Consider the following 19,338-nt stretch of genomic DNA (forward strand, 5'->3'; position numbering starts at 1 on the left):
AACCACACGGTGAACCTCGCAGTGAACCACATGGTGAACCACACGGTGAACCTTGCAGTGAACTACATGGTGAACCAGATGGTGAACACAAAGTGATCAATCACTCATGGCCACAGTTCAACTGCATCCCAGCGATTCACAGAACCTTGATGAGACCGAACTTCATGGCCATAGTACCTGCCCCGGTGAGATCCCTCTCCGTGGCCACAATAACCATCTCAGTGAGACCTGTCTCCATGGCCACTGTAACCATCCTAGTGAGACTGTCTCTGTAACCATGGTAACCGTTCTTGTTTCTGCACCACCCGAGTCACTGCCATGCAATCCCTGGTTGCCACAATGCAATTGCTCCCTCCCACTTGCAAAAACCGATGACCTTCCCTCTGACCCTTGCTCTGCCTCTTTCTCCACTCCTGCCACCCTTCCCTCCTCTCCTCATTCCATCCTTCCCTCTGCTCTTCCTGTCGCCCTTCCCTCTGCCCCTCCCTCCCCTTCACCCCTCCCTTTTCCACCCCTCACTCTGCCCCTCACTCTACCCCTTCCTTCGGCCTTCCCTCTGGCCCTTCATCCTCTCCCTCCACACCCTCTGCCCTTCCCCATCTGCCCCACCCTCCTCCCACAGTTGCTCCACCCTCTACCCCACCCTCCATTCCTCCCCACATCCCTCTCCGATCAACCCCTACCCTCTGCCTCTCTGTCCCATGAACTGATGGCTGGTGAAGATTTTGTTACATTCCACATTGTACAATGTAGATCTACACTGACATTTTTACTTGCTGCAGCCGAACAGATACTCTTGATGAAAAGCTAAAAGGGCAATACATTTGGCGTAGCAGTCAGCACAACACCTTTACTGTGCCAGCAATTGGAGCTGGAGGGGGTTCCAATCCCGCACTGTCTGTAAGGAGTTTGTACGTTCTCCCCGTGTCTGCGTGGGTTTTCCCCGGGGGCTCCAGTTTCCTCCCACCGTTCAAAATGTACTAGGGGTTGTAGATCAATGGGGTGTAAATTGGCTGGCATGGATTTATGGGCCGAAAAGGCCTGTTACCGTGCTGAATGTCTACATGTAAAAATGTTATAAAAAGTAAATTTTCAATTTTAAATACATAAATATTAAATATTCTGTTATCCTAGTGACAGCTTTGATGCAGACTGCCCTTTGGTGGAGTTGGAGCAGTCCCTGATTATTGCGTAACAGGGGGAGGTTCATGAGTCTGAGAGCGGTTGGAAAGGAGTTATTCTTGAACCTGAAAGTTTTCAGGTTTCTATATCTTCTGCCTGAATGTAGTGGTGAGAAGATGTTTACTCAGACTCAGGACAGAAACATCATTTGGCCAATGTTTTGGTTTGCAGATATATTGTGCAGGAATGGATTCTGATCACCCTCGAGAATATGTGACCCTATCCAGTGGAGAAGCAGAAAACTACTCTGAGGTCTATGGATACCGGTAAGGTTTATTCAGGTTACCTGGCAAAATGTAGCTGTACTTCTCCAGGAGTGGCGTGGTTAGCGTCGCCATTAGTGTGAAGCGATGACAGCGGCAGTGACCTCGGTTTGGAACCACTGCTCTCTGTGGGAAGTGTAGTACTTTCTCCATGTCCAGTTGGGCTTTCTCCAATTTCTCACACAGGTGTTGGCAAGTTAATTAGCTGTCATCGGGCAGCACAGGTTCCATGGGCTTCTGCCGTGTTGAAAAAATAGATCATTAAATGAATAAAGAGATCTGTTGATGCAGTCATTTTCCTACTCAAGCCAAAGAAAGAGGAAGTGGGCATTCAAAGTCGCTCATTTCTCTTGCTCAGGATTTAGCGATTGCTGGTTAAAATGTACCTTCCTGCATCACAAACATGATCATTAGGGTTTAAATGATCCCTCCTTTAGATCTGGGCTGTACCCCACAGTTCCCTTCCAGTCCACCTCTCTTTCCTCCCTTGAGACATACCTGATAATTAACCTTTCGGTCCATTTTGCCCATGCTGTCTGTGTGAATCCCATTCTCAGCACTTAACCTGTGGCTTTTATTTTTTAAATTTAGACGTACAACACGGTGACAGGTCCTTCCAGCCCACCAACCCATGCCACCCAATCACACCCCATTGACCTTCAATCCCCGGTAGGTTTCTAACGGTGGGAGGAAACTGTAGCCCCCCCCGGGGAAAACCCTCGCAGACACGGGGAGAATGTACAAATTCGTTACAGACAGCACGGGATTCGAATCCCGATCCTGATTTCTGATGCTGTAATAGTGTTGCAATAACTACTACTCAAACCGTGCCACCCACTTTGTGAACTTTGTTCCTGAAGTACCAGCATGATACAGCACAGCCACAGGTCCTTCAGCCCAACACATCAATGCTGCAAACCAAAAGAATTCTATTCACTGGTGATACATCATAGCCTTCTCTGCCTTGGTAATTAAAATGCTCATCCAAGAACTATTCCAGATTTAGGGTTCCCTTATTGTTACACACAGAAAAGCACACAGAGATACCATTAGTCCAGCGCTCTGACCAAGATGAGAGAGGGAAGAAAACGATAGTACCTCAGGGATGTGTCCATGGACACCACCACCTCCTGCACCCCGTAACCTCCATAGCTGCATGGCCTCCTCTCTGGTCCAGCAATGAACCTGAGCTTCAGTTATCCAAGACACCCACCTCAGCCCTTGGTTCCCAAGCCCGACCTGAAGAGGAAGCTGTCAGTGCCTGAGGCTCTTCGGGAGCCCCTGCTCACCATGAGCACCCTCACAAGTCCTGGTTCCGACCCCAAGGTCCCTCGAGCTGGTCTCCAGTAGTCTTCAGTCTCCAAGCCCCTCACTGCTGAAATACTGTGGTCTCCCCACTGTGGGGTCCTCTCCTCTGCAGGTTGAGTGGCAGGGTGTTCTCCAATTTTGGAGCTCTGCTCCAGCCCACTGCTCCCCAAGAGCCCATGCCTCTTATGGCCTGGGCTGTCGAGCATGGCCACCAACTTGTGCATGGACTCCCGTGGATTCCGAATGCAAATTAACCACTGGCCCCTTCTCCAGGCCATTTAAACTTGTCTAAGGCCACCAGTGTAATGAGTGAGTAGGAAGACCATGTGAAGAGGTGCTGGAGGGCACCGATGCAGGGATGTGGATGGGGGGAAGAGGTATGGATGATGGAAGGAGGGGTTTGATAGAGGGGAGGGGATTGATGTGTTGGAGAGAGGGTGTGAGAGGGAGGGAGAGAGTGACAGAGGGAGGGGGTGTGTGGGATGGAGGGAGGGGTGTGTGTGATGGAAGGAGGGGGTGTGTGTGATGGAGGGAGGGGTGTGTGTGTGATGGAGGGAGTGGTTGTACGTGAGGAAGGGAGGGGTGTGAGTGATGGAGGGAGTGGTTGTATGTGAGGAAGGGAGGGGTGTGAGTGATGGAGGGAGAGGGTGTGTGTGAAAGAGGGAGGGATGTGTGTAATGGATGGAGGGGGTGTGTGTGTCATGGAAGAAAGGTGTGTGTGTGCTGGAGGGAGGGGGTGAGTGTGACGAAGGGAGGGTGTGTGTGTGTGTGTGTGTGTGTGATGAAGTGAGACAGGAGTGTGATGGAGGGAGGGGGTATGTGTGAGGAAGGGAGGGGGTGTGTGCGATGGAGGGAGGGTGTATGTAATTGAGGGAGGTGGTGTGTGTGATGAAGGGAGGGGGTATGTGTGAGGAAGGGAGGGGGTGTGTGTGATGGAGGGAGGGGGTATGTGTGAGGAAGGGAGGGGGTGTGTGTGATGGAGGGAGGGTGTGTATGTGATGGAGGGAGGTTGGAGTGTGACGAAAGGAGGGGGTGTATGCGAGGAAGGGAAAGGTGTGTGTGACAAAGGGAGGGGGTATGTGTGACGAAGGGAGAAGGGAGTGTAATGGAGGGAGGGGGGTGAGTGTGGTGAAGGGAGGGGATGTGTGTGATGAAGGGAGGAGGGAGTGTGATGGAAGGAAGGTGTGTGTGTGGGAAAGGGAGGGTGGTGTGTGTGTTGGAGGGACCAGGTGTGTGTGATAGAGGGAGGGTGTGTGTGTGACAGAGGGAGGGTGTGTGTGAAAAAAGGGAGGGGGTGTGTTTGATAGAGGGAGAGGGTGTGTGATGGAGGAAGGCAGTGTGTGTGATGGAGGGAGAGTGTGTGTGAGGAAAGGAGGGGGTGTGCATGATGGAGAGACAGTGTGTGTATGATGGAGGGAGGTGAGAGTGTGATGGAGGAAGGGGGTGTGTGTGATGGAGGGAGAGGGTGTGTGAAGAAGGGAGGGGTGTTTGTGATGGAGGGAGGGTGTGTGTGTGTGATGGAGGGAGGTTGGAGTGTGACGGAGGGAGGGTGTGTGTGTGTGACGGAGAGAGGGGGTGTGTGTGATGGAGGAAGGGGGTGTGTGTGTGAGGAAGGGAGGGGGTGTGTGATGGAAGGAGGAGGGAGTTTGATTGAGGGAGTTTGATGGAGGGAGGGTGTGTGTGTGTGTGAGAAAAGGAGGGGGTGTGTGTGACGGAGAGAGGGGGTGTGTATGATGGAGGGAGGAGGTGTGTGAGAGAAAAGGAGGGGGTGTGTGATGGAGAGACAGTGTGTGTGACAGAGGGAGGGAGGTGTGTGATGGAGGGAGGGTGTGTGTGACAGTGGGAGGGGGTGTGTGTGATGGGAGGGGGTGTGTGTGAGGAAGGGAGGGTGTGTGTGTGTGATGTTCTGAGCCACCTTTCCAATCCTCTGTTTTTTTGTTTCAGTCTTGGGCAGAGCTATTCCATCCCACACAGTGGGATGTTTTCACTGGTTCATCTGTTGAAGTTGTTGAGGGTCACCTTTAAAATCATCCTTGTGGAAGTAGATCAAAGCTTTTATCGAATTGGGCCAGACCACACAAAAACTTCACGTGACTTTTTGGTTGGCCTGGGTACACTTTCACATCCTGAGTTATGGACTACAACACAGAACAGGCCCTGTTGCCCAACCAAGTTGGCATTCTGGGCTAACTCTTTTTAAATAGAGGCTTGTGGGTGTTTGGAACAGGCTGCAAGAGGATGTGAAACGTATAAAATAACATTGGACTGACCCATCAATTGGATGGGTTTAGAGGGGTATGGACCAAATGCAGCCAGTGGTATGGCTGGGGTGGACATTTTAGTGGGCATGGATGGGTTATGTCTATGGGCCTGGTTTCACGGTGTATGTTAGTGGGACAGGGCTTATCGTGCCCACCTGTCTCATCCCGTTGTTTCCTGAGTCTGGCTCTCCACCAGCTTCCCTTCCGTCCTATCAGAGTCCATCGTTCTGAGCCTTTGGCCTCTTCCTCCAATCACCTCCAAGCTTCTGATGTTTACTCCATTTCTGCCCCCACACCACCTTGTATTCACCAATCACTTGCCAGCACATGTTCATTCCCCTCACCTTTCCCCTTTTAACCTGGAGACACTGGCTGCCTATCCCTCTTTGAGGGCATCCAGCACTCCCTGGGTGGTTGACAGTGTTACTTGCCTTTAGGTTGCGAAATCCTTATGAGTGTCCATACGAAGGAAAGAGAAGGAAAGACTGCTCGTGCCATAGAGATTACCGGGCAGCTGGCTACACCGTGTTTCACAAAGTACGCTTTGATATCAGCTCGATGCAGATCATTAGTAAGTCCTTTTCTCACCAGATTATTTACTGGAAAATGTAATGATAGTCAGTGTGTCTGTTGTGAACAAAGTGCACGAGCACTGAATTTCTTCCTTGCTGCTGCTGAACAGGTCCTTGTAAATAAAACTGTAACGGTAAACTTAATTGAATTAAATTATTTTTTAACTGCTGGAGCTGCTGTTACAGCTGAGCTGCCGCTGGTGTGGACACAGGAAAGCAGGCAGCTCTGCTCCACAGAGTCCAACCATTTGGCTCTAATTCCCATGACTCTGTGCAGGCTTTGAACGGCCTGTTATAGAGGCCAACAGTGTTTTTTGCAAATTCGGGGTCTGCGGCCACAAGGGATTGCAGGCTCTGGGGGAGCAGCGGACCGGCACAGGGTATCGGAAACGGGGTGGGTTGGGTGGAGGGGGTACACCATCCGTTGAGAAGAAGCAGATGAGAGGACCCTACAGCACGGCAGCCAGGATGGCGGGCCAGCGAGAGGCTCAGCAGCTGAAAGACCCTCGCAGGCTGCAGCTACAACACCAACTGAGCGGTGACTCTACTTGGACCCATCAAAATACTTGGACCCATCAAAATTCCCAATCATTTACTATCAATAATACCAAAAGGTTGGATTTGATGAGTGACAGGTTTTTAATGCCATAAGGCTTGGACCAGGCTTCTGTTCTGGCGTGATCCCAGGACTCGTTCTGAGGGAGGGACTTGGCTTAACTGTCTTTATTAGGGGATTCCAGGGGGTGGGGTCATTGTGGGAAGGTGGGCCCAACCATACATATGGACCATACATAACCGTGTAAAGTGGTGTATCACCAACTTCACCCCCACTTTTAAAAGAAAGGTCCCGGGTGGGGGGGGGTGGAGTTCCAGTGTCTATTACGTTCAGCCAGTCCGGTGGTCTTCTGTTCCTTATGGATCATCGTGGTGCCGGCTGCAGCACATTTGCTGGTTTCCAGTCAGGTGGGAGTATGTTGGCTATCGGTGTACCTGAGGGCGAGGGCAGGTGTGGTCATGTGGGAGTCAGGATGGGGAGGTGAGGATCCGCCATGGTGGTCTAAGCAGCTGGTGCTTGGGTTGGGGTAGAGTGCCCAGGTGTGGAGAGGGTCAGTAGCTGGGTCAGTGGTGGTCTTGGTGTCTCCTGTGCAGACTCACCAGGAGAGAGCTTCCTGCAGATGGGGCAGTAAGATTCCACCCAGTGCCGCAGCAGGAGGTTTACTGAGCCCAGGAGGGATGAAATCGCAACTAAGGCTCACAGATTGATGAGGCAACGTGGACAGGTTTTATTTGTCTGGCTGTGTCTCTGTGTGGGATGGTGGTTGCATTAGGCTGGCTCAATATAGAGGATCATCATAATGGCCAAGAGGATCCCTGGGCTCTCCCTTTGCAGCACTTGGTGCACCGTCTCCAAGCCTGTTGACGTGCACTCTCTCACTCTTAATCCCATTCGATGGCACTTGCCCGCACCAGCCCAATATCCCTCGACCCCGGAACGTGCAAACTCTTTGTCTTGGAGAGATTCAGTGTGCTCTTGGGCAGAAAATCCCAATGAATCAGCACCCTGTTGGGTGGATGAAAAGATTTCCACTCTATTTCCACTCTGTGACTCTATGGTTCTGGTCGCCCACCCAAGGAAATGATGTCCCTGTCACCACACTGAATGTGACGTGTCCCAATGACATCACCTCTTCGTGTTTCTGGCCTGTTGGCTCTCCTCATGTCGAAGCCAACCACCCTGGAGCCTTCACTGCACTCTCTCTGACACAAGTAATTCCCTGCTGGGGTAGAGAGCTCCGATCTCCACAGTCATTCCAGGGGTAAAGCTCTGGACCTCCAGTGCATTAGACGGCCAGTTTAAAAACTCGAGGAGGTTGATCATCAGATCATGGGGATCTATGTCACAGCAATCTCACAAATTGTGACGTGAAGCACAGACACAAGCCACTCAGCCCAGTGAATCTGAGGACATCAAATACCTGTGTACATTATCCTAGACGCCAAAGTGCTGGAGAAATTCAGCAGGTCATCCAGCATCTGTAGGAAGTAAAAGGCAGTTGATGTTTCAGGACTGAGTCCTTCATTAGGAATGTGCAAAAACAGGGATAAAAAGATGGGGGGGGGGAGGAGAGGAGAGGAGAGGAGGAGAAAGGGGACAGGAAAGGAAAGGTGGAAGAATACAAGCTCACAGGGAAGCAGGTAGGAGAGCAGGTGAAAGATAGTGAGGTGATGGGAGAATGGGTGAAAAAGGGTCATCTTAGCCCTCCCTGTAAATCACTTCAGCAGGAATAGATTCACAGAGTAGATTCTCTAAGAGAAGATACATTGGTTGTCATAATTCGGCTTCTGAGAATCCCAGTGAAGGGACAGAAAGTGAAGTCTGCATTGTGGAAATGGAAAATAAGATCGCTGGATACATTTAGAACGTCCGACAGCAGCTGACGAGAGAAAGACTGGTGTCTCCGGAGTTCCTCCTTAAAATTTCTTGTCTTTGAGGAGGAGGAGGAGGAGGAGGCCAAGATGTGCAGGCTCCCATCTTGGCAAAATTTCACAGGAGCGCGATTGAGAAGGTCCGGTCCGGCTGAATCATTGTGTGGTAACAGTAGCTGCAAAGCATCGGACTAGAAGTCAATGCAGAGGATCATCAAAACAGATGAGATCACTGGGGTCTCCCTTTCTTCTACTGATGACATTTACCGGGAACGTTGCTTAAACAGGGCATGAAGAATTATTAAGGACCATTTCTATTCGGCACACAGCACCTTTGACCCATGAGCAACAAGGTACAGGAGTTGCTGGAGTATCAAAATCAGGACTGCCAGGCTGGGAAGTAGCTTATTCCCACAGGCCGTGGGAATGATCATGTAACAGATTAAATCGACCCAAAATATTTGCATATACTTATTTTAATTTATATCTGTCTCTCTCTCTCCCTCTCCCTCTTCTGTAGAATGATGCATCATATGCCAGGCTGTTTTTAGAACCATAGAACAGAAATAGGCCATTCTGGCCTTTGTAGCCTGTGCTGAACCATTTTTCTGCCTTGTCCCACTGGCCTGCACCCAGCTCAGAGCCCTCATATCCCTTCCATCCATGTACCTGTACAAATTCCTCTTCGATGTTAAAATAGCCCATATTCACCACTTCAGCTGGCAGCTCATTCCACACCCCCACCACTCTCTGTGTGAAGAAGTTCTCCCTCATGTTCCCCCTAAAACTTTCCTCTTTCACCCTTAACCCATGTCTTCTAGTTTGTATCTGAAAAACGCCGACCTACATTTACTCTGTCTATCCACCCCTCATAGTTTTAAATCTCCCCTCATTCATCTACGCTCCAGGGAATAAAGCCCTAATGTATCACCTTCCCCTATAACTCAGTTCTTGGTCCAGGCAACATCCCAGTAAATCTTCTCTGCACACTTTCTATCATATTGAAATCTTTCCTGTAGTTAGGTGACCAAAACTGCACACAATTCTCCAAATTTGGCCTGACCAATGACTTATACAACTTTACTATAACATCCCAACTCCTGTACTCAATATTTTGATTTATGAAGGTTCTCATAAAAGAGAGCCAAAAGCTCTCTTTACAACCCTATCCACCTGTGATGCCCCTTTCAGGGAATTGTGACCCTGTATTCCCATATCCCTCTGTTCTACTGCACTCCTCAGTGCCCTACCCTTTACTGTATATGTCCTTTCTAGGTTCGCTCTTCCAAAATGCAACAACTTACACTTGTCTACATTAAATTCCATCTGCCATTTTTCAGTCCATTCTTCCATCTGTTCCAGATCCCTCTGCAAGCTTTTAAAACCTTCTTCACTGTCCACAATGTCTCCAATCTTCGTGTCATCTGCAAACTTGTTGATCCAATTTACCACATTATCATGATCATTGATATAGATAACAAACAACAAAGGCCCCAGTATTGGATCCCTGAGGCACACCACTCGTCACAGGCCTCCAGTGTGAGAAGCAATCATCCACCACCACTCTGGCTTCTCCTGTACTGCCATTGCCAAATCCCATCCACTACTTCACCTTGAATACCTAGCATCCAAACCTTCCTGACTAACCTCCCATGTGGAATCTTGTCAAAGGCCTTACTAAAGTTCATGTAGAGAACATCCATAGCTTTTTCTTCATCAATTTTCCTGGTAACACGACCTACCATGCACAAAGCCATGTTGACCAGCCCTAATCAGACCATGGCTGCCCAAATAATTGTATATCCAATCTCTTAGGTCACCTTCCAATAATTTAATTGACTTCAGCTCTGCGTTTAATACAATCATTCCCCAGAGGCTGGTGGAGAAGATGGCCTCATTGACACTCAACACCCCTCTCTTTGGACTTCCAAAAGGAAAGACCACAGTCTATCTGGGTCAGCACCATCACGCTGAGCACTGGAGCATCTCAGGGCTGTCTGCTCAGCCCATTCCTTTTCACACTACTAACCCACGACCGCACCGCCAGATCCAGCTCCAACAGAGATATCACGTTTGCAGGTGACATGACAGTCGTCGGCCTCATCAGCAACAATGATGAGTTGCACTACCGAGAAGAGGAGGAAAATCTCATGACGTGATGCGAGAGTAACAACCTGAATCTCCACGTTGCCAAGACGAAGGAGATGATCGTGGACTTCAGGAGGACCCTTCGCTACCCATCAACAACTTTGTAGTGGAGACACCAAGTTTCTTGGAGTTCACTGAATTAATGACCTATCGTGGACGCGCAACATCTCCTCATTTGACAGGAAGGTTCAACAGCGACTACACTTCCTGAGAAGACTGAAGTGGCCACCATTATGTCAACCTTCTACAGGAGTTCTATTGAGAGTGCCCTGGCCATCTGCATCACACTGTGGTATGGTTGCTGCAGAGAAATAGATTGGAGGCCAATCCACAGGACCACGGGAGTGGCAGAGAGGATCATGGGATTCATCCTCCCCTCCTATTGACATGATCTACCAGGATCATTATCTGAAGAGGGCACACAAAATCATTGAGGACCTCTTCCACTTTGCTCACAGCATCTTTCAGCTATTCCCATCGGGGAAGAAATACAGGGGTGTCAGAGCCAGCACCACCAGGCTGAGGAACAGCTTCTTCCCATGGCCGGTGAGACTGCTGAACGACTAAAGGAACTACTCACACTGACCATCTGAGACTCTCATATGTACAAAGCTATTTATTTATTTGTATTTGGATAGATGAAATCCTTGTCCTGCACATGTATTGTTGGTCTGTATGTGTGTTATGTCTGGTTGTTTGTCTGGATGTTTTGCACCAAGGACTAGAGAACGCTGTTTCATTGGGTTGTACTTGTAAAATCAGCTGACAAATACTTGCCAACTTGTGTATATGTGTGTGTGTGTGTGTGTGTGTGTGTGTGTGTGTGTGTGTGTGTGTGTGTGTGTGCGCGCGCGCGCGCGTGTGGGGGGTGGCTGTGTGTTGTGTGGGTGGGTGGGTGTGTGTTTTGTGTGCGCCTGTGTGCATGCATGTGTATGCACATGCATGAGTGTGCATGTTACTGTGTGTGCATTTTTATGTGTACATATGTGCATGTGTATGTGTGTGTTTTTGTGTGCACATGAATGTGTGCATGTGTTTTTGTGTGCATGTGCTTTTGCGGTTTTTGTGTGCACACTCGCATGTCTGCGTGTTCATGTGTGTGTGAGATTGTTGTGCATTGTGTGTGCACAGTTGTCCAGAGAAACACTGTTCCTTCAGGTTATTTATATATAGCCAGATGATAATGAACTTAAAATTGAACTTCTGATGTCTCTTTCTCCAGTTACAGACCTAGAGTTTGCTTGGACGGTCCATGGGAGACCTGTGCCCTTTGCCACAGCAGGAGATTGTTACAGTGCGGCCAAGTGTCCTCAGGTCAGACATCACTACAGGCTGCGGAGTTTACTGATCATCGACTGCCCAGTGGAAATATCCTCCCTGATGGGTGCACCGAGGCGGTAGTGGACATTGTCCCATCTGCTCATTCCTAGCGAAGTTCTCCTCCCTTCGAAGGAAGTTCTCTCGCTGATCCCCATTATCCTGATTGCTCTCCATGTGATCACCCAGTCTTGCTCTCACAGCCACATGTCCTCCAGCTGCTCGTCCCCCTCCCCCTCACCATCTTGTCCCACACTGTGTCCAAGCCTCCCAGCTTGTATCACAAGGATCTCATTTCCCCACCTTCATCTCTTTCTTCCCCTGGCCAGAGCGCATCTATGTCAGCCCTCTGCCTCTCTCACCTCACCTTTCCCCCTCATACCTGTATCCACCTATCACCTACCAGCCTGTGCTCCTCCCCCTTCCTGCTCCCCCAACTTTATTTGGGTGTTTGCCTGATTTTCGACATTATGATGAAGGGTTCAGGCCTGAAACTTTGACTGCCTCTTGATCCCCATGGATACTGGCCTGCTGAGGTCCAACATTAAAAATTCCTTTATTGTCATGTACATATACACCAAATGGATCAATGTTTGCCTATCCTAAAGACACTCAAAGAGGTGCTGTAAGCCCAGTGACCCCACCAATAGGAGTAAGAGAGTCCCGACAGAAACACCGAATGTCCAAGGATTCAGCTCCAGCTCTCCATAACCTCTGAAGCTGCATGGGTTTCAGGTGAGGGGGGAGAGATTTAAAAGAAACCTGAATGCAGCGGATGTATGGAACGAACTGCTAGAAGAAGTGGTACCACTCCAAAGTTTAAGTAAAAATTGGATGGATGGTTTAGATGGGTATGGGCCAAATGCAGGTGTGATTCATGTGGGTGGGACATCTGTAGTCTGCATGGGCAGACAGGCCTGTTTCCATGCTGTGTGACTTTATGTCTCTGACCACCATTTCACTACTGAGGAAAAGCTGGGTCCCTGCACTATGTCGACAGTTCTGGTGAGGCCGGGGATTCCCAGCGGAGTGGCAGGGTTTAGCCCACAGTCATACCATGGTTAAAATTCTGGGCTTCAGGGCAATGTGAGGGGACGGTACAAGCAAAAGACCAGATCTTACTGACTGCCTGCCTACACTGGCTCCTCGCCCACAGTCCAGGAAGACCTAGAGAAGTAGGAAAATTTAAGTACATAAAGTACATTTTAAAAAATATTTAATTTAAAACAGATGTTTGGAAATTTGTCCACAGGAATGCAGAAGGCTCCACTACCTCCCATCTGTTCAGTATGTCAATGTGAGGTGCTGCTCAAGAAGGCAGCCAACATTATAAAGGGCCTCCAACTGCCCCCCTCCCCTCCCCCAGTCACAATCTCTTTTCACTGCAACCTTCAGGCAGAAGGTACAAATGTCTGACATCCACAACCTCTCAATTCAAATTGCTTTCCAACAGTTATCAGGCTCTTGAACCTCCCCCGTGACACTAATCAGGAACTGCTCCAATGCCGGAATGGGATTATCTGTACTTTTGCAAGTCACTTTTTTCTTGCACGAGAATAACTGTGAATAGTTATAATCCATCTATCTCGTGTCTTTTCAATTCAAGTAAGTTTTCTGTTTCAGTTTGTTTACAAGTATCCATAGAACTACAGCAAGTGAGAATTTTAGTGCATATGTACAGAGTACAATTCAAGATAGAAGAATCCTTTATTGCCTTGTAATACTACAGAACATGTAATATTACACTAGGCAGACAAAGTATCACCCCTTATAATACAAGAGAAAGTAAAGCAAAAGCGAGTCTCTGGGTGTCCGTGGGTTTGCCTCCAGCTCTCCCGCAGCCTCTGCAGCCACGCAGACTCCTGTTCAATTCAGCAGCTCCAAATCTAAACTTCCATCATGATCAGCCTCCAGGAGCCCTTCTTGCCCTCAGTGTCCTCTCGAATCCCGATTCTGATGTCTGGTTCCCATAAACCAGTCTCCAGCAGCCCACAACCCTGACAGCAAGTTGCCACAGTCTGGTCGGGTCCTTCAGCTGCTGAGCCCCTCGCTGGTGTGCTGCCATGGCTTTTGTCCTGCAGGGTCATCTCCTCTGCTTCTTCTTCTCATTGGGGCTGGGGGGGAGTGGGGGGGGTTGATTTTGATCTTCCCATTTCACATGCCCTGCACCGGTCCGCTGCTCCCCCAGAGTCTGCAACCTCTTATGGGTGCTGCAGAACAACAGGTGCCATCACCTTGGGCACAGACCCCTGCAGTTTTGGGTTTTGAGTTTTGGAGTTGCTGGCATTAAGACGCTCAGAGCAGCACTGTGTCTCCACTCTCTGCTCTCCTGGGTCCACAGCAGCAGCCCCGCTAGTGCCACCATTATTTTGGTGGAGGACCAGTAAAGTGATGATCATTAAAAACACTGAGGAACAAAAAAACAAACCACAGCCGGAGGAGATTATTGAGTCGAGCAGCATCTGTGGGGGTAAAGCAATCGTGGCCGGATAGATTCGAGACCACGAGGCAGATCAGATGGTTGCTGGATCAAGTGTTGCATGTCTGTCAATACTTGTGGAAGTTCAAGGTACAGTATAATGGGATTCAAATTAATCTGTCTTAGTGTTGGGGCACGACCAATGAATGGAGGTAGCATCTGTACGTTAGCATGGATGTAGTGAGCCAAAGATCCTGCTTCTATGCTGCATGACAACTGACTCTAACGATTAAAACATCTTTGAGATTGATTGGATTTCTCCCTCTATTCCTGTGCCTTCCCTTCTCCAAAGAGGATAATTAATCCTAATCCTAGAAAAGAAAAATTAGTAAAGAAAAACAGAAAATAAAGGAAAGGGCAGAAAAAAAAATGGATTGATCTTCCAGGAGGGGAAGTGTGGTTGTGGATGACCTCCTGTTGCAAATCACAGGAGTTTGTAAAATAATCTCCTATTGGAGGCTGGGAACTGGGATCTTGGGGGGGTCACCACTGGAATGGACAGGAAGCTATGCAGCCATAGAGGTTACAGGAGGCAAAATCAGGGGCACTCAGGGTCTTATTGTTGGGGAGTTATTGGTAGAGGGGCCACTTTGAGTTCCTGTATGGCAGGCAAGAGCTGACAAATTTTGTATATTGTGTACATAAAGTAATATTGAATCTTGATCAGAGTCTGGAAAGAGATTCAACAAATTTGGGGAAATTCAAGTAAAAAAAATCTATTGATTTGGAACAGTGAAAATTTGATGATTCAACAACATTTTAGAAAATTTCCTCAAGTTTTTCTTTCCTGATGCTGAAAATCTTCACGTTAGTTCCAGCTAAGTTTGAAGGAAGTACAGACTGCAGGCATTGTTCGCTGCTGAAATCCCTTAGAAAACAAGCTTCTCATAAGGGTTCAATGATGAGTCCTTCCAAAGAAAGGCTTCTATTTAGAACATTGTATTGTGGCTAAAATTCCTTGAAAAATGATGGCTGAATTTTAAGTTGAAAGAGCTTTGAACTTCATCCATAAGATGTTTTATTGAAAGATTTATTGCACCCTAACGTGCAGTTATAAATGTTTAACAATTTCTTTTTCAGGGGCGATTCAGCATGAACTTGAGTTGGACAGGACTGAAGGTAGCTGAAGCTTCAAAATGGGTTGCGCAGGGAAACTATGCAACAGTCAACGTGCACAGGTCTCAGGTATATGTCCTGCAATAGCTTGGTATTTTATATTCAGCCACAATCAGTGAAGAAATATTATTTTCTTTCATGGTTTGAGTTACAGGGAAAGGTTGTGCAGACTAGGGTTTTTTTCTCTGGAGCGTAGAAGATTGAGGGGGGGACTTGATAGATGTGTTTAAGGGACAGACAGAGTAAATGTGGATAGGCTTTTTCAATTAAGAGTGGGGGAGATTCAAACTAGAGGGCATGAGAGAGGGGAAAATTATAAGGGGAACATGAGGGGAAATTTCTTTACACAAAGGGTGGTAGGGATGTGGAATAAGCTTCCGGCAGACGTGGTCGAGGCGGGATCATTGGTTACATTTAAGGATAGACTGGATCGTTACATGGAGAAGAGAGGACTGGAGGGGTATGGACCGGGTGCTGGTCAGTGGGACTAGGAGGGTGGGAATTTGTTACGGCATGGACTAGTAGGGCCGAACTGGCCTGTTCTGTGCTGTAAGTGGTTATATGGTTATATGCAAATATGATTTCCTTGAAGCAAGTAAAGGAAAAGGAAGGCAAATGCAATGTTGCCGTTCATTTTGAGAGGGATAGAATATAAAAGCTTGGATGTAATGTTGAGGCTTTCTAAGGTAGTGGTCAGACCTCACAGTGCATTGTGAGCAGATTTGGGCTTCTTATCTCAGGAAGGATGTATTGGAGAGGGTCCAGAGGAGGTTCACGAGAATGATCTCTGGAATGAAGGGGTTATTCCATGAGGAGAGTTTGCTGGCTCTCGGACTGTACTCACTGGAGTTTAAAAGAATGAAGGGGGGTCTCACTGAAGTTGACCGAATAGTGAAAGGCCTGGATTGAATGGATGTGTAGAGGATGTTTCCTGTAGTGGGAGAGACTGGGACCAGAGGGCACAAACATCCCTTTAGAACAGAGATTAGGGGAATTTCTTTCCCCAGAGGATGGTGAATTTGTGGAATTTGTTGCCGTGGATGGCTGTGGAGGCCACGTCATTGGTGATAGTTAAGACAGTGCTCTTCCATAATGTTTGAGTCAGATGCATTTTTCCCCTTTATTTTCTCCAGTATTCCACAGTTTTAAATTTGTAATCAAACAATTCACAGGTGATTAAAGTGCACATTCCAGATTTTATACAGGGTTATTTCAATATATTTTTGGCTTGACCATGTAAAAATAACAGAATGTTTTATACATAATCCCCTTATTTCAGGGATTTAGCCAATGGTATGCATATTAAAGTCATTGTGTTTAGTACTTTGTTCCATGCAATTTAAATGTTGTATTTAGACATACAGCAGTGTACCAAGTCCTTTTGGCCCACGAACCCTTGACTGCTTGAAGTCCACGATACATAGACATCACCAGGTACTGAGTATCTTCTCTGGTGATGCTCTGCCAGACCTCTACTGCAGCCATCTTCAGCTCTCCTTGTTTCAGGGGCTTGTCCCCTTAAGTTTTTGCTTCAGCATGTGGATCTCTTGCTCAATTGAATTTATATCGGGTGACTGAGTTGCCCATTCAAGAATTTTCCAGTTTTTAGCTTTGAAAAACTCCTTTGTTGCTTTGGCAGTATGTCTGAGATCATTGTCTCACTGTAGCATGAAGAACAGTCCAATGAGTTTAGAGGCATTTGCTCGAACTTGAGAAGATGTTTCTATACACCTCAGAATTCATGTTGCCACTGCCATCGGCAGTTAAGTTACCAATGACAATAAGTACACCAGTACCTGTGGCAGCCATACATGCCCAGGCCATAACACCCCCTCTACCATGTTTCACAGATGAGGTGGTTTGCTTTGGATCTTGGCCAGTTCCTTTATGCCCACACACTTTGCTCTTGCCATCACTCTGATACAGGTTAATCTTTGTCTCCTCTGTCCACAAGATATTTCTCTAGAATTCTGCAGGGTCGTTTAAATACTTCTTGACAAATTGTAACCTGGCCAACCTGTTCCTGTGGCCAACTACTGGTCTGCATCTTGCAGTATAGCCTCTCTATTTCTGTTCATGAAGTCTTCTATGGATAGAAGTCATTGACACATCTGTACCTGCCTCCTGAAGAGTGTTTCTGATCTATCAGACAGACTTTTGGAGATTTTTCTTCATTATGATGGGAATTCTTCTGCCATTAGCAGTGGAGGTCCTCCTCAGCTTACCAGTCCCTTTGTGATTACTGAGCTCACCAGTGTGCTTCTTCTTCTCAATGATATTCCAAACTGTTGATTTGGGCAATGTCTCTTACTGTTTTATTCTTGTTTTTCGAACTTATAACAGCTTCTTTGGCTTTCATTGGCACAACTCTGGTCCTCAGGTTGAAAAATGCAACTACAGACTCCAAAGGGGATCAAAAGCTTAGAAGCAAGCCCAGCTCTCATATACCTGCACTAATGAAGCAATTAAACACACCTGAGTCCTCACATACACCTGTGAAACCAAATGTCCCGAACATTATGGTGCCCTGAAATAGGGGAACTCTGTATAAAGCATGCTGTAATTTCTACATGGTCAAACCTTGAATAAATCCTGGAATGTGCAATTGAATTACATGCTGATTATTTGATTACAAATTTAAAACTGTGGAGCACAGGGGTAAATAAAGGGAAAAACTGTTTTTGTCCCGAGCATTATAGAGGGCACTGGAGGTTCTTGATCAGGAAGAGAATGGTTACAGGGAGAAGGCAGGAGAATGGAGTTGAAGGATAGAAAATCAGCTACGATGGAATGACCAGGCAGACTTGATACTGCTCTTCTGGTCTGAATCAGAAGCTGGCAACTCTGATTTTTGACCTTCTTTGCTCAAGTAATGAAGCCACTTATAACATTTTATGAAACCTGGTTAATATTACTGTGGATTTGGGAACTGAACAAGGAACCATGGTGAATGAGTTCAGCTAAGCCCCTGACCTTTCTGGTGCTTTTTGTACATAATTACAGAAAAGGTCCTCCTCAGCAGCTCAGTTTAAACCCATTAGTTCTTGACAGTTTCCCCACAATCCCATGTCACACACCTTCCAGTCCTGGAAATCCTCGTGGCTGGGTCCAAATCGTGGGATTCCCTCGGCAGTGCCATAGTTCGGGGAGGGCTGGCTCACAGGCATTTGGGGAGCAGCGATAAACGCTGGGCTCACAGCCTGCAGACTGAAAGAGAAAGGAACCAGCTCCAAAATAAACTCCTTGTGGGCTTGTGACGATGACATCTTTAAAGATTCTCCCTGTAGAGCAGGAGACAGTGCACAAGAGGGCTGGAGAAACTCAGCATCCATGAGAAACAAACGGCAGTCAACATGCCAGCCTGAGCCTTTCCTTGAGAATGTCAAAAATCAGGGAGACCATTGCCGACCAAGTTGTCTCCCCAAGCCGGTTCCTTTTGCCTGCGTTCAGCTGATAACTCTTTGAGCTATTCTGTCCCCAGCTCCAACACTTCCTCTAGCACCTCATTCCACAGACCCAAGGAGGTGCATGTCAGGTACCTTTCTCCTCACCTTGAATCTAGGCCCTTTAGTTTTTGACTCCTATGCCCTGGCAAAAAGACAGTGACTATTTGACTCAACTATGCTTTCATGATTTTATAATAAAACATATCAAAATGCTGGGGGAACTCAGCCGATCTTTTCAGCATCCATACAAGGGAATATATTACTAATGTTTTGAGGCTGAGCCCTTTTTAAAGGAATAAGCAGAATGAGCCTGAAGCAGGAAATCCCATAAAGTCTCAGAATTCAGACGTGCAAGTTGGGGGAGGAATCCAGACCCACACAAGGGGTTCATTGGATATGATCAGGGGAGAGGAAAGAAGATAGAGGAGGGAGAGAGAGAGCTGGGGGAAAGAAACGGGAGAAGAAGTGAAGAAGGGGGTTTAATGAAAGCCAGAGAAGTTGATATTAATGCCATCTGGTTGGAGGGTGCCCAGGTGGAAGATGAGGATGGTCTCGGTTCAGCAGTACATGGGACTATGGACGGACATGTCCACAAGGGAATGTGACATGGAACTGAAATGAGTGGCCACTGGGAGCTATGGTGGCAGACAGAACTGAGGTCCTCAATGAAGCAATCTCCCAGTCTGTATCCAGTCACCCCTTTGTAGAGGGGGCCACAGCAGGAGCACCGGATGCAGTAGATGACCCCTGTAGATTCACAAGTGAAATGTTGTTTCAGTTGGAAGGACAGTTTGGGGCCCCGAATTGGTGCTGAGGGAG

General features: G+C 47.7%; 1 protein-coding gene across 6 annotated transcripts in view; it reads left to right on the forward strand.

The window, feature by feature from the left end:
* Nucleotides 1–19,338, forward strand: part of LOC138745789 (A disintegrin and metalloproteinase with thrombospondin motifs 20-like) — a 381,593-nt gene that overhangs the window by 354,908 nt on the left and 7,347 nt on the right. For all 6 annotated transcript variants that reach the window (XM_069903086.1, XM_069903087.1, XM_069903089.1 and 3 more), the window contains 4 exons: nucleotides 1,354–1,448; nucleotides 5,452–5,585; nucleotides 11,384–11,475; nucleotides 15,038–15,142. In XM_069903086.1, coding sequence (XP_069759187.1) covers nucleotides 1,354–1,448; nucleotides 5,452–5,585; nucleotides 11,384–11,475; nucleotides 15,038–15,142 — 426 coding nt within the window. The remainder of the gene's footprint in view (nucleotides 1–1,353; nucleotides 1,449–5,451; nucleotides 5,586–11,383; nucleotides 11,476–15,037; nucleotides 15,143–19,338) is intronic.

This window comes from Narcine bancroftii, chromosome 11 (genome assembly GCF_036971445.1).
Source record: "Narcine bancroftii isolate sNarBan1 chromosome 11, sNarBan1.hap1, whole genome shotgun sequence".
NCBI lineage: Eukaryota > Metazoa > Chordata > Chondrichthyes > Torpediniformes > Narcinidae > Narcine > Narcine bancroftii.